This window comes from Anas acuta, chromosome 10 (assembly GCF_963932015.1).
Source record: "Anas acuta chromosome 10, bAnaAcu1.1, whole genome shotgun sequence".
In the NCBI taxonomy this organism is placed as follows: Eukaryota; Metazoa; Chordata; class Aves; order Anseriformes; family Anatidae; genus Anas; species Anas acuta.
Window position 1 is genome coordinate 20,348,092 of NC_088988.1, and position 15,068 is coordinate 20,363,159.

A 15,068-nucleotide genomic window follows, 5' to 3' on the forward strand; every position below is an offset into this window, starting at 1 on the left:
GAGTTGAGCATCAACTTTTGCTTTTCCCTGTCATCATTAAACACTTCGATATGCTTATTGGTAAGTTGAAATAGCTATTCTGTATAAGTTCTGTATAATATACTAAATCAATAACAGAACCCACCTTTGATCATATTTCAAAAAAGCCACATAGGTATCTGAGAGTCTAATTTGCTTCAATGAATGGAGGGGTTGGCTTGTTTGTTTGTTTTAAGTAAGATTCTTGGAAATAATTTATTTACAGATGAGGTCTTCTATGCTCCAGCTCTTCTGCAGCCAGTGATGGTTCAGTCCTTTACCACCCTGGCACTGCAGTCACCTGGGGGACCGAGGGTGCCGCTCTCTGCTTGTTCCTCCCTAGCAGCACACAAGTGCAGAGGGCAATGTGGTGGCTTTGAGCTATGGGGTGACCTGTGGACTGTGCCATGCACCTCACTGCTCCCTACAGGAGACTCCTGCTGGATCACCAGCCTGCTATGATGGACTTCACAGGTGGATGAATCCTACTAGTTTTAGGGCATTTCTTTCCAAAAATACTCAATACTTTTATTTAGGATGAAGCTGGTGGCTGTATTTTGCCATGATCTTAAACCCAAATTATCTTTTCCTAGTTAAGGTCTTTCCTGTAATGTGCAGAGAGAAAAAGGTTACTCCAGGTGGCAGTTCATGCTTTCAGACCTGAGCTGTCCCAGAAGCGTTTGCTCTGTATTCCCTAGGGGGAACTTAGGTAACCAGGTTTCTCTGTTAAGTGTTGAGGTGATATAGGATGAGTTCAAGTCTGGTGCCTCTGATAACAAACATTTCTTCCAGTTATTTTTAGGACTATATGTAGGATTGAAGCTGTGATTAATGATGGACCCTACTTGAATGGATGGTGGTAAGTGGGCTGCTTTAGGTGTCCTGCAGCAAACACACAACCCAAAGCCTTACCTTTGGCAGCTGAAAATGTTCCTAGGCCTTCCTAAAATGCAGATATTTATGCTTCTCTATATATACTTCTACAGTAAATCATCCAAAAAGCCTTAGAAAATGCTTTTAGTTTGTACAGCTTTTCCTGGTCAACTTAAAATAGAGGGTTTTAAAAATCTAATTTCCTTTTTTTGTAATCCAATAAACATATAAACTTCACAGAATATTGTAATTTTCCCAGAAGACCATGTTGGTTGGTCCTGGACCTGTGTGTAAATACTTTTGAATTGTTTTATAAAAACTTTTATTACATATATGAACCTGATTGGACATACCTTAATCTGTCTGGTATTTTGGGAGTTTCATAAAATGCATATTTTGAGACCAATAAAATGGAATGGCTCTCAGAGCCATTATTGTCTATTGGACAAATATATCTATTCGGCATTTTCCCATCCATACTCTTAGGCTCCAGATCAGAATAGCTGCTTTAGAGCCATTCTGCTCTCCTGGGTAATTCAGACAGGGTTTGGGATGTTAGCTGTGGATAGTAAATGTATTTATGAAAATTTATATGTTAAAAAAAGGAAATCTCACTAGCCAAGATTTAAATGAAAATAGTTCTCCCTTTGCAAATGCTCGTTATTATGCTATGATAGCGTTACTTTAAAATGGCAGTGCTTACAAAGGCTCTGGAGTGGCTCAAAGTCTTTTGGACTTGTTTTGTGGAAAGCATGTGGCCGTGTTTGCTAGTTACTATTTCTGTGGCAACATGCAGTTCTTCTGTTTAAAGGTGATTGTGCCTCAGACACAAATTTACATAGGAAAAAATATTTAAAGTAGCTCTTTTTGTGGCGGTTGGGCTCAATGCAGGTTTGCGTGCAGCTTGTTGACCTTGGAGTGGAGCTGATGTGTGGTTACAAGGACCCCTTCACCAGTGACTTTTTGGGACAGGGCATCTCAGTGCCATCCATCCTATTGCACTGCAGCCAATCCTGCCAAGAGTGCCTGGCCATAGCCCACAGCAGTCCTGGTTGTTTGGGATTGCTACAAACCTCCAGCATCCAACATATGAACTGAAGAGATCTGTCTCAAAGAAAGTCAGACCTTTGGGGCTTTTCAAGTATTTCTCAGTGAGGGAGTCATTTATTTGCTTTAAAGAGCTAATGGCTGTTGTTTCTGATTTTCACTGCAAGGATATTCTTAAACTAAGCAAAGAAATCTGAAATGAGTTTGCCGTGTTGTATTCCAGTAAATGCTATAGCCATTGGCCATCTAAGGAAAAACATTGTCAGATAATCATAGGCATTTTTGCTTTTAAGGGAACAAATGTCATATCTAAGAAACACAGTATTTTGGGGACTTAATTGTAATTTATAGTACATTGCATAGCATTTGTTTTCTATTCATCATTTTATTGCTCTTCTGCTTTTTCCCTAAATTAATGCATTGAATTGTGTGTCTGTATGTGTGTATCTGTGTGAATATATGTACAGATATGCAATATAATAAAAAGTGGTGTAGTGGGGACAACAGACGGCTTGTGTGTGATGTATTATTGGCATTTTTCTTTCAAATTACCATTTTCTTGCTGCTTTGGGAGAAAGCCATGATTTTGCTGTGATTAGTACACTTTTAACAATCTGGAATAAATTCCTGATCTTATTCATGTGACTAGTCCAATGCCCATTTTTATGTTTTAGTGCAAACCCCTACATATGTGCCTGTAATACCACGAAAATACGATGTTTCTTTGCAGAATTTTTTATAGAATTTGGATGCTGATCAAAGATTTTTAGAAGTGGAGAACTAATGCAGCTTGACCACGTAAATGATTTTTTTTTTTTTTTTAATGAAAAAGACTTTAGCATGTATCGCTTTTTCTCTCTCCATCGTTTGTGTATTCCATTGTGCTAATCTTAAATAATGGATCCATATCAAAGTTAATAAATTAGGAACTATTAGCAATTTGGATTACAGTAAGTAGCCCAATGACACTATGTTGATATTGAGTTTTTTGTTTTTCAACAGTACAGTTTGAGTTTTAAAGATAAGACAAAACAAAATAGGTTTGGCAAATATTTGAATCCCTAACAACTCAGTAATGGGTAGCAGCTTTGTTTAAATCCCAGGGCCCGGCTTTAAGTGCATTTTCCTTTAAATGGTCATAAAAAACAGACTTTAAGATCCATGATTTTCTCAAAACCTTCATTTCTGCCTCCATTCGATTGAAGCACTGTGTTGCACTACATCAGTCATGCCATGTTATGAAACCTAACGTGATGTGACAGATGCAGGCTGACGTGATGTGTCACAAAGCAACGTATCAGATCACAGACTTGAAAGAAAGAAAACAAACTTTTCTTCTCAAAGTCTAAATTAACAAAGCAGCATATATATTTTTAAAAGATGGACTAGTTTCAAACACTGGGGGATTTTTCTATATACTGGTTCCAGAGCAAGGTTCTCTGTTCTGCCCAGAAAGTATGTCCACACCAGGCTCCTTGCTCTCTTCAGGGTACAGTTAAAATTAGGGACAGCCCAAACCATCTCAGCACTGCTGACCTTTCTGGGCCTGATCCTAAAAGGTTTGGATCGCTTTCAGAGGACTGGTTCAGCAGGTGCTGAAGGTAATCACCCCTTCTGAGGCAGTCTGCCCCACCTAAAACTGTTACAGTTCTTGGAGTCCAGCTACCATTGTTGTCATTTTAACTATTTTATTAATATTATTTTGTGCAAATTCAATATTCTTAGTATCTCAGCTTCGGTCAAGAGGATTAAGAAGTCCCTTCACACACTTAGTTGCATACTTCGTAGCATGTTACTCTGTAACATGGGATTATTTCAGCTGCAAACATTATGCTGTCCCCTATCCTTTTTGATTTTTGATCTGAGAAAGACGTACCATAATTTGTTCTCTTTGTTGGCCCACCTTTAACCTAATTCTCTTCACGACAGATGCAATGCATTGCATGTTACCTCCTGAACTATCAAGAAGATTTTTTTTTAAGGGCTTTCTTATAATTTTATTGAAAGATATATACTGGGTAAAATATATATGAACTATAGCATGCTAAGAAAGAACCTACCAACCACTGCTAGATAAAACGTTATAAATTTATTGCCAAGTTATCTAGGAAGGGTTATTTTAAGAGCCTGCTGCCCACAACAAGTTTTTGAGCTATAGTTAATGGATGGGCTACCTAAGAGAAATGGGCATTATCCTTCACCCCTTAGTTACAAACAAATTGCAGATATTGTCATCTTTGCAAGTGAAAATAATCTCTAGTTTTTGTACTACTTCTGCTGTAAACAATGTACCACTTGCTTTCCTATGACCCTCACTCTGTATACATATTTATATATTATTCATACTAGATTAAAAATGAATGTGCTCTTTACCACAGTTGTACTGCATAGTGACAGTACAGATTAACTTATTGTGTACTTACTTTTCACAAGGCAGTGATGTGAAATTTTGATGGCCTGAAAAAGTAAGTTGTGGGGGAGGCAACGCTGAACTGAATCCTTCTAGGTGCATTTTATATTGTCTGATTTAGTAAAGTTGGTTGAATTAATAAATGACATTCTCTGTATGGAGTTACACAGGCTTGAACTTGGTTTGGTGGTGGGCAGAAAGTGTTTGCTTCTATCTGGCACATATGAGGCTGTTAGTGCTATCCGTGCTCTGTGGATTCCTTGTTTAAAATTTGTGGGGGGGTGGTCCAGGCACAAATTGATCATTTAATGGTAGCTGCTTATGGGCAAAGAGTTAAGCGCTGTCTGGTGAGATCTTAAGCTGTTGGCTAGCAGTACACATTCTAGCTAGAACTGACCAATTTTTTCCATGATTCACGGTGCCTGATGCATTTTAGGAGTTGGATGTTGGGCACATCATTCCTGCTTGCTCCACGAGCCCAGAACTTTGTGTCCGTGCTCCCTGCGTGCTGCTGGTGGAAGCAGTTACCAGATGTTATGTCCTGGGCACATCCAGCTGTTGGCTGTAGCAGCATACAAGGTCCAGAAGGGCAGGATAGTCTTTGTCTTTTTCCATAGCATTGGTAAGAATGGAGTAAATAAGACTCGAGGGCAAGTTGTACCATTAGTCACATCTCAGCAGCGCATCTTCCGTTCTTAGCAAAGGGCAGTCATTGGATGGTCAAACGAACCACAGGGAATACTGGAAGGGAGCTGGTAGTGTGGTGTGGATACAATCATGCTAGTGATTGTGACAGTGGCAGGTCTTTATCTTTTGCAGAAAGAGAAAAACCACTTCAGTTCTTCACAGAGCAAGTTTCCTTCTCCTTTACCCAGTGCTTCATCTGTTGTTTCAGCACAGTGTGTGTTCACAGTGTTTCAGCACCTCCCTGAGCGGAATATGCAACAGCCACTTATTTCCCTCTGGTCAGAGGTATTACCCTGGAGGGAAAAAAAAGAAGAAAAGAAAGAATCCAGAACTCAGCTGTGAATTCTGGCGACTGTTTCTATCTCTTACAATCAAAGAAGGAGATATAATGATTTTATTACTTTTGTTGTTGTTGTTGTTGTTGTTTTTTTCCTGAGTTTTCAAGTATTTCTAGATTTTCTGAAACAAGATCTGATTTTCTCTGGACCTTCTTCACATCCAGACAGTTTTGAGAGGTCTTCCAGTTTTCAAAACTAATATATTCTAATTTTTTCAAGCATATTTGTGGTCCTGTATTGATTTTAGGACTGATCCTAAGAGGCACTAGGGACATCTTCAGTCTCTTGTTTGACTATTTCCTCATATCTTTCAGTTGATTTTTTTTTTTCTATAAAAGCCCAAACCATTTTCTGTAACTTTTTCTATGTAGTTCTTTTTTCCATTGCTATTGCTATGAAATTTTCCACTGAAATTTAACTTTGTAAAGATTAGCAGCTTGTAGATTTCATTGCTTTTTCCTTATGAAGTTCTTGATGGAAATGTCTTTATTTACCTCAGGAGAGAATGAGATCAACCCAATCTCTGTCCCCAAATTCATGCATAAATGTGCATATTAGAGGCCTTGAGGGTTGGCCACCCTTTTGGCAATCTTTAAATTGTAAAAGCAAAGGATGGAAGGACTTTTTCATCCTTGTTGAAGGAAACTTGCCTGTAGTCATCAAGCACTGGTTTTGGGTAACTGTGTACTGGACTTGATGCTTCTTTACTCTGAGTAGTGGGCAGAATGTTTGGGGGAACTCAGCCTGGTATTTTTGTTGTTACAGTAAAAATAGCAGATTATTTGCGCAACCCAAAGCACTGCTGGTTCAGGTGAATTTCCTCTGCCCGAGATGCTCATGCTTGTGTGCCACCAGCAGTGCAAGGCTAAACCCAGCCAAGGCTAACTCCCAGGCCGTGAGTGCTGTGGGAACATTCCTACTCCTGTACAAGCAGCATTGGACCAGTGCATAACCAGTATCCATTTGCTTTTCCATTACATTACCACCTAAAATTGGTCCCAACCCCTTCCCATGTAGTGGGGAGTGTAGTCCTCTTCTGCTATGCCAGCATCTGGTTTGTGCCCGCTGGGTAGTAACACAACAGCAGAGGAAAATGTGCTCTTCAAATGTGGAGATAGGGTATTGTTTTTCACTTATTCTGGCTTTATGTAGACAGTCTGGCACATTTATTTATTCATTTATTTGAGCAAATTAAAGCAAGCTAAGTGCATTTGACCTCAGATGGTCCTGGTTTAAGTTAATTTGAAAGACAAAGCTCATAAAGTTCCAGTAAAACACATCAACAACTTCCCAGCATAGGTTGAAATGTGATTGCTGAAACATAACCTCCAAAACCAGATACAGCATGAAGATTCAAAGTCACAATAATCTGAAAAATATGGGAGAGCATATTGATAGAGTTACTAAAAGTGATATCTTTCATTCATGCCTTCATTTTGCAGACAGTTGCTATTTCACACACAAGAAGTGCATCTATCAAATTCTGTGAATTAACATTTCTTTTTTAATCTGGTTTGGACATTTATTTTGGAGCTGGTGATAACCTTGTGCCCCAACCCCGCAAACACGTCTCTGCTTGTGTTTCTTTACTCACAGGAGTAATCTCACTGGAGTAAATATTTGCAGGTTTGAGGCATCGGTTATCTCAATCCATTATTTCTTTCCATTAAAAAATAATCTCTGTGGTTAAAATAAAACATACAGTTCTTGACTCAGAAACTCACCCAAAGACAAAGTATGGTTATTAGATGAAGGGTCTGTACATTGTCATCCCTGAACTGCACTTCAATAAAAAAGATAATTAACAAGTCTAGAAGGCAGTCTAGTACATGATTGCACCATATTTACAAGAGTTTAGTTTGGATCATGGGCTGATGGATTTACAGCTGGGTGTGAGGAGGGAGACAAAATAGCTGCACTTTTCCCAAAAACCTGAAGCAGAGGCTTTTAAAAATGCAGTTTCTTGAAACCAGCAAATCACAAGCAGCACAAATTTCTTATTCTTGCTGAAGTCACACAGCGACTTCCTTCAGCAGGAGAGCTTTCAGCTGTGGCGTGTTTCACCAGAACATTTACTGTAAACAGAGAAAAACTAACCAGCCTTTTTTCCTTTGTGCAGGTCACCGGCCCTTCCAGTGCCGATACTGCCCCTACAGTGCCTCTCAGAAGGGGAACCTGAAGACCCACGTGCTCTGCGTCCATCGCATGCCTTTCGACAACAGCCAGTACCCAGACCGCAGGTTCAAGCGCTCCCGGGCAGACTCGGAAGCCCCAGGGAGCCTAGAGGAGGCTGCAGGCCGGGTGGGGAGCTCGGCCGAGCAGGCTGAGGACGGTGGCCAGGCCCAGGAGTAGGGCTGCCAGGCCCAGGAGTAGCGCACCTGGCCAGGCCCTCATGCTGTGCGGGGCTCTGGCTGTGTACTGGGCCTGAGGTGGCTGGCTGCACTGTGGGCAGAAGAATTGTGTGCCAGCTTCCAGACATGTACAGGATGCTCCCAACATTTAAGTATATATATATGGATACGTATGCACACACGCATATGTATATATTTACACACATGTGCTCAAATACAGTCATATACCCATTAAATATATATCTTCATTCGCACACACACACACGATCCCTCTGTGTGTGTGTGTGTTTAAGTATATATATTACACATGCAAAATAAATCTCCAGCCCTTGAAAATGGCTGCTAAACTGTTACCTGGCAACAAGTACTTCCAAACAATGTAGGTGGGATAATAAAGTGATCTAAAAATGCTAGGGGGCCGTTAGTTATTAAAAAAAAAATAATAGGGCAATTTCAAACTTTGAAGTGGTCTTTGTCCAAAAACAATGCTCTTAACAGAAAAAAATGATAGTGTCTAAACGATTTAGTGTTGCCTTGAAGATTGAGGGGCTGTGTGTTTTCATTGTTGAAAACACCTTTATAATATGACACCAGCTGCTGTCATTTGCCTAGCATAGTAATGAGATGTGTTGGTAGACTGCCATGGTGCCAGTCTGACTGGAGCTGTCATTGCAGAGAAAATCAATTTGAGTGGTGTTGCAACTGCAGTACAGGAGAAACCCTAGATGGCCCACAAGCTAGGGTCAGTACTGACCTGTACTGACAAGTATTGCGATATTATGTTTTCCCATTTTTCTTTTTTCTTTTTCTTTTTCTTTTTCTTTATATATATATATATATATATATATACACACAGCCAAATGAATCAATGGTTAAAAAATATCTGCATACCAACGTGTGACTGCAGATTTGAAGTGTAATTCCATTTTTTTTAATCATCTTGCAGTATTGAGGGAAATGCTTTTATACTTTTTTTTTTTCCTTGTTGATGAAGAAGTAAGTTGCTATAAAAGTAAAAGTACAACATATAGAAATGTTGTTTAGTGAAACTAGTCAGCCTTATCTGTAGAAGGTGCTGGTGAGAAACAGATTTTTATTACATAGAGGGTTCGTACTTTTTCTTTTTCTATTCTTTTCATGTTGTTTTCTATTAAATTTCCTTTAAATTCCTGTTTTTATACTTAAATGAAGGATTCCCTAGCCACAGTTAATTTTCATGTGTTAGTTTTTATATAAGTGTTAAAGACATAGCGCAGAAGTTTCTTCTGGAGCAAGCTCTTATAAAGTAGCTTCACCAACACTATGAATCCAAATTTCCTGCTCTTTGTCTCTAATGAAGAAAAATGTTTTAGCTGATTTTTTTGTTTTGTTTTTGTAAAGCAAATCATTTGTATATTTTTTGTAGATTTTAGCTTTTTTATTGATTGGATGCTCCAAATTTATTAAGTTCTTTGCCACATAAGAAGCTTTTGAGAGTCTATAATGAACCACATACATTAAAAACAACAAAAAAGTAAGAAAAATAACTAAAGTTTTATACTGAAAATCTCTGAATGGCATAAAATTTTAGCCTTGTAATGTACTTCCTTTGATAGAAGCAAAATTGGTGCTGTTTATTGTGAAGGTAGAGAAATATTAACTTCTTCTAAAACAAAATCATGCAGACTTCAAAAAAAAAAAAAAAAGTCAATATTTCTTTGCAGGCTGGGAGCACAGAGTAAAACCCCAGGGCCTTAAAACTTCAGCTCTGCCTAAAGCAGTTTACAAAAAATACTTAACTGCAATCAATGTAAATAAAATTCTTAGCGCTACCCTGAGACTGGAAAAAAATCTCAGGCTAATAAGGAATACGGTTTGCATATGCTGTCGGAAATGATGTCATTCAACTGAAGTTTCAGTTTAAATGAGGTCACTGTGTAACTTGGACCCATCTGGCACAGAGCAAGCTGCTTTTCTTGTTTTTCTAGTATAGTTCTCACTGCCTTACTTAAATCGAGTTGATAAACTTAATGCAACTGTTTCTATGATCCTAGATAAAGGATTAAAATGTTATTGAAACTTTCTGACTGTAGTAAGCTTTAGGATTTTAACTGCACTACTGTGTTTGGTGACTGTGTCAGTCGCTTGCTTTTGTGTGTTTGCGCCGCCTTCAGTATCTTAGCAAAAAACAAAACAAAACAAAACAAATCAAACAAACAAACAAAAAAAAGCCCATGCTGCCCCCATTCCATTTCTTGCACTTTTGGAGCTCTTTCAGTATTCTTTTGTGTCTTCTGAGCATTTTCAGGTACGACAGGCAATAATTCTGTTTGTGACACTGGAAACATCTCTCGTTCTTTGTGATGTGTGTGTTGATTCCATTTGGTTGGGTGCTACTGTCCCTATTCTCCCCTCTGACATAGACCTTTTTTCCAGAACATTTGTAACTTGTAATACAAACAAGTGACAGCAGCAGTGATGCATTGTCGGTTTCTGAATATCATCATGCTTCTCATATCTAAACATGTCAAGTTTTTTCTCTGTAACTTCTGTAGTCTGTGATATGGTCATAATACTGTCTACATTCCTACACAAAGAAAAATTTCTATCTTGGAGGAAATCTGAGATCAATAGAGTAGAGGATTTTGTTGCTATGCTTGTAACAATTAGAAAACTTTGTATTTAAAGTTTATTCTTGGTCATTATTTATTATTAAAATACATCAGTTGACAGAACTTTATTCTGGTATAGAAGTATTAAAAGTTGTTTTTTCAGCAATGACTGTTTTCTTTCTGCTGTTAGAATAAAAATGTCTTTGAAGCAGTACAGTTTTATCCAGTGTTTTACGCAATAAAACCTCTACCTCTGAAAAAAAGTTTTCCTACTTGCTTATGTTTATTAGGAACAGCAAAAACATTATTTTCTGTAGCTTTGTCAGATTTGAAAAAAAAAAAAAAAAGCCAGTAAATTCACAGTTGTTAGGCAGTTACTGGAGTGTGTTGCTGGGTGTGTGTGCTCAGTCCACTTATTAATCCGAACAAATCTATATACAGTATATACATATATATTATATATTGTGCTTAATGAAAAGACTGTGGAAATCTGTTTTAGCATGTAGTGATAATTGTTTTATACACTACTATTATGTACTATAGAAAAAGTCTTGGGGTCTATCAAGCTTTGATTTGAAAGTGTTTGAAGTGTGTATCATACACTATTATGTATAAAGTCATGTTTTCACATTAAAAAAAATTGTTTGTATAGATCATATATTTGGCTTTAGAAAATTGTGAGGTTTATTGTTATGATGCATGTTAAGAAAGTTGCCTATGCTTCAAAGAATTTGCAAGTACGATAGCCCTCCTGTATTCCTAGATGAACCTTTATTCTTCCTGTGTATGGTTTGGTTTGCCTAATTGAAACACACCAAGTTAGAGGATTTTTCATTTAGTAGAAAAAGTAACAATGATTAAAAAAAAAAAAAAAAAAAAAAAAAAAAAAAAAAAAAAAGATGATGCACCAAATCTAAGAAACTACAGCCAATATGGGGAAGAGAAAGAAACCTTGCACAAAAAGCTGAGGAGGAAAATACATTTAGAAAATGCAAAATTTTAAGAGTAGATGAAACCACAATAATAATGTTATGTTGTACCTTGAATACTCCACTAGAAAAAGATATAAAATTGTCTATAACTGCTAAAAATCAAATAGGAACATCATGGAAATTCAGTTATTCAGTGGCTGTAAGTTGAAGATCGGAATTGAGGTTACCCATCGATTCATAGAGGGCACATGCACAGGGGGAATTTTTGAGCTGATACAAAATTCACTGATGTCCAGGGTAAATAACAAAGGTATCTGCAAAGAATGAAATACCAAATTTTAATCAAAATCCCAGAAGATAATGAGCGATTTTTATATTTTATAAAATTTAAATCTTTCACTCCCTCTCTGGGTAGAAACCACTCTTCCTGGGCACAAAGTTAGAGTATTTAAAAATGTTGATTCAGTGTGGATGGTAGACCTGAACTCTTCCTCATTGCAGGATGATTGTCTTTCCCAGTAATCAACACACTCAAGAGCTGGGGAAAAATCATGGTTTGGGGGCAGGAGAGAGGGATCCCAAAGATTTTCCAGCTTTCTGATGGTTTCAGTAGACAATAATTCAGAAGTTGAAAGCCATACTAATTAACAATGACCACCTCTATAGAAACGCTTCCAAATAAAACCTCCTAACTTCCGCTGCACACCAAGCAGTAAGTGGTATCCTACAGGAAATGCTTTAAAAGAACCCTCCAAGTGGTCTTGCTCCATGAAACCATTGATCACTAAGGGGAGCCTATGGAAAACAGGCTATGAAGAAGAGAAAAGTATTTGTCTCACAAAAATCTGTTTGTGGAAATTTTTAACAGGCAGATGATGGGCAGTCTTTATAATGCCGACGGTGGGTACCTCGATAAGGGACTTTCCACCTAATGTCAGAAAGTTGCTCGTGGCTTTAAGGCACTGATTCTTGCTGAAATTTTTGTAAGGACTATAACCTCTCTGTCTAATGCAATTTAGGAATTGAAAATTTCCCCTGTTTTGTAACAGTACATTGTAAAACTCTCACTTTGTGTATTGTAAGCATGACCCCAGTGAAATTATTCTTAAGTATTTTGTTTTCCATCTCTGGATATTTCTGCCTGGCATGATCCACCAAAGGGGAAACACATTTCCATGGGGGAAGTTGGGGGGAGGAGAGAAAGTAAAACTGTGGTGAACAGTAATGCTGAAAATGTAATCCAGCAGAGGATTGAGAATTGTTCAGCAGCTACTCACCTGTTGGCGTAGCTGAGTGTGTTTTTTGTTTGTTTTTGTTTTGTTTTCAGCCAAAAGGTCTCAGTGAACAGGGAAATTGCAGGAAAAGAGGAAGAAGAAAATTTAAATGATCCCAGAGTGAACTGTTTTGCTGTTAATACAGAAATACAGAGCAAGACACATTTAATGGGCTCTATTTTTTATTATACTATGCTGAATAATTAAGTTTGAGGCTAAGTGTCACATAGATTTATCTTTTAATTAAAAAAGCATGGTTCACGCATATTTGAGTGGTAGTCCAAATAAATGCAATATAGAAATTTATGTTTGTTTATCTAGGTGTTAATTACCTAGAGATTGTTCTGGATTACTTCTTTTTATAAAGTGTCATAGGCTCATGTCACAAGTAATAAAGCTTAACAGTGGAACCTTATCAATTTGCTAACTATAACGCTAGTGTGACCTGGAGGAAAGGAAAAAAAAAACCACCTTTGGAAAACATTCTCTATGTGTACCCTGTTCAACACATAAAAACCACATGCCGAACAAAGCAATCATTTTTAAAATGTTCTCATAAGTAAAAGTACAAATATATCTTCAGTATTTTACAGCCTTTCATACATGTAATTATTTATATAACACTGTTATTCATGCCCATGTACTACATGTTGTGCAAAGACAGACATGGTAAGCAACAAAATGTAGTTTACCTGGTGGGCAAGTTATTCATTTAATGTACAAAGTAACACTTATGAAGACTGAATGCTATATTTAAAGCAAGAAGTAGAAGATGCAATTTTCTTAATATTTTAAAGGTTTTACAGTGTTGCTAGCAGCCGAGTGGAGGGGAAATACAAACTGAGGTCTTAAGATAAAAAATTACTCATTTCAGTGGTGCAAACAGAGGAAAAAATTGTGTACGGATGCAAATTGTTCATCAAATTCTCTGTCAGTCCATTTTTCTCTTTGTTTATGACCAGAATTTATATCACTGCTCTGCAGAGCCACATGGAAGGATGCTGAGTACAGGCAGAGAAAGCAAACTTCACGGTACAGTCAAGCTGAGGGGCTCTCCACTGCTGGTGTAAATCATATGATTCCCACTGCATCTACCCAGGAGAGTGCCTGCCCCCAGGATTTGAGAGACTGAGAAATCTTTTCATTTCTATCAGAAACACAAACAGATCTATTTTGGAGGTTACTTATTTATGCTTTTCTGATGATTTACTTTGACTATGAGTTCTGATGACTTACACCAGGTTTCTGTGTGTTGTGTAGCAGGCATTTCTGAGAAAATACACTTAAAATACACTTACTGATATTGCAAAAAAATCAATGAAAATTATTCTCCATGCTCACAATCATTAATTCGTACTTGACAGGTCCTCAAAACATGAAGAAAGCTGGAAATAAGGGTTTCTTCTCTTTATTACACACCAGTTATTTGTGTAGACATAACCACTGCAAGCTTTGCCTCATGCACATGCAGTAGCAGGATATAAGTTACATCTTCATAGCTGAGGTGAAAGGTAAATCAGATCTTTTTTTTTTTTAAAAAAAAAAAAGGTAACAAGTGTTAGCTAGATCCTTAGAGATAACTAAAATACCTTTAATTTTCAAGGACTGAAATTCATGTATATATTTATATATATAATATTTGTATATGTATATACACAACTATATACACTTTGCAAACAATTTTAGTTTTTCTGTGTCTGATTTGCAACACTGTAAATAAGTCAATAATGGGTGTTCAGCATTTCTGAAGACCAGCCAGTTGCCAAAGAGCATAAATTTGGATGGAGGGGTTGAATATCTGAGCCACTGGATGTGATGAATCATTGTCCTCCTGAAATTCCAGCAGTGTAAAGTTGAAATAACACGATGGTGAGTCAGGACTAATATTAATAAAGCTACAGAAAAAGAAAATGTCTCTTTGAAAAGGGAATTTGTGGAGATGACATCCTTAGTGTTGTGTGAGATATTGCAACACAGAATATGTGATTTCTCTTTAGGTTGTGCCACTGCTCTTCCTTTTATTTTATTTTATTTTTATATATATTTTATTCTGGGGGGATTGTTTTGTTTGAAAGAAGTTGATGAATGAATGAATGAAACACAAGGAGTAATAAAGAAAAATGGAGCTATTAATCCCAACAGAGAAAATATCTCTTTTGTTAAAAATCTCTCATACAGTATCTCTGACTATGGGACATCTGTCTTCACGAGAGAATTAGTGCTCCTGATTTGCGCTAGTCCTTAGTGTATTGCCCATGGAAGCTACCACCTCAGCAAAATGGTAACAGCATTGGGTAAGGGACTGCTTACTCCCAATGAAGACAACTGACCATTTTCTGTGCAAAAGTTTGCAGCAAAAAATGCAGTCTGTATTTGCTTTTTGCCAGAACATTCCATATTTCCCCTTTGGAGCTATGTATCCATGCACCAATTGCCATTTTTTTTCTTCTCTCAAACCTAACTGGTGGTATTGGTGTAACTGAACCCAGCTCAAAATGCAGTAAGGAAAAGTTTCATTTTCATTTAGCTTTGACAGACTGGAAGTCT

The 15,068-nt window shown here is 37.5% G+C and overlaps 1 protein-coding gene across 20 annotated transcripts in view; it reads left to right on the forward strand.

The window, feature by feature from the left end:
* Nucleotides 1-14,653, forward strand: part of ZNF536 (zinc finger protein 536) — a 350,225-nt gene extending 335,572 nt beyond the window's left edge. For 19 of the 20 annotated variants that reach the window (XM_068693342.1, XM_068693352.1, XM_068693349.1 and 16 more), the window contains one exon: nucleotides 7,493-14,647. In XM_068693342.1, the coding sequence (XP_068549443.1) occupies nucleotides 7,493-7,725 (233 nt within the window). In that variant the 3' untranslated portion in view covers nucleotides 7,726-14,647. Of the gene's footprint in view, nucleotides 1-7,492 lie in introns of all 20 variants that reach the window. The other variant, XM_068693361.1, reaches the window with a different exon arrangement.
* The last annotated feature ends 415 nt before the right edge of the window (nucleotides 14,654-15,068 follow it).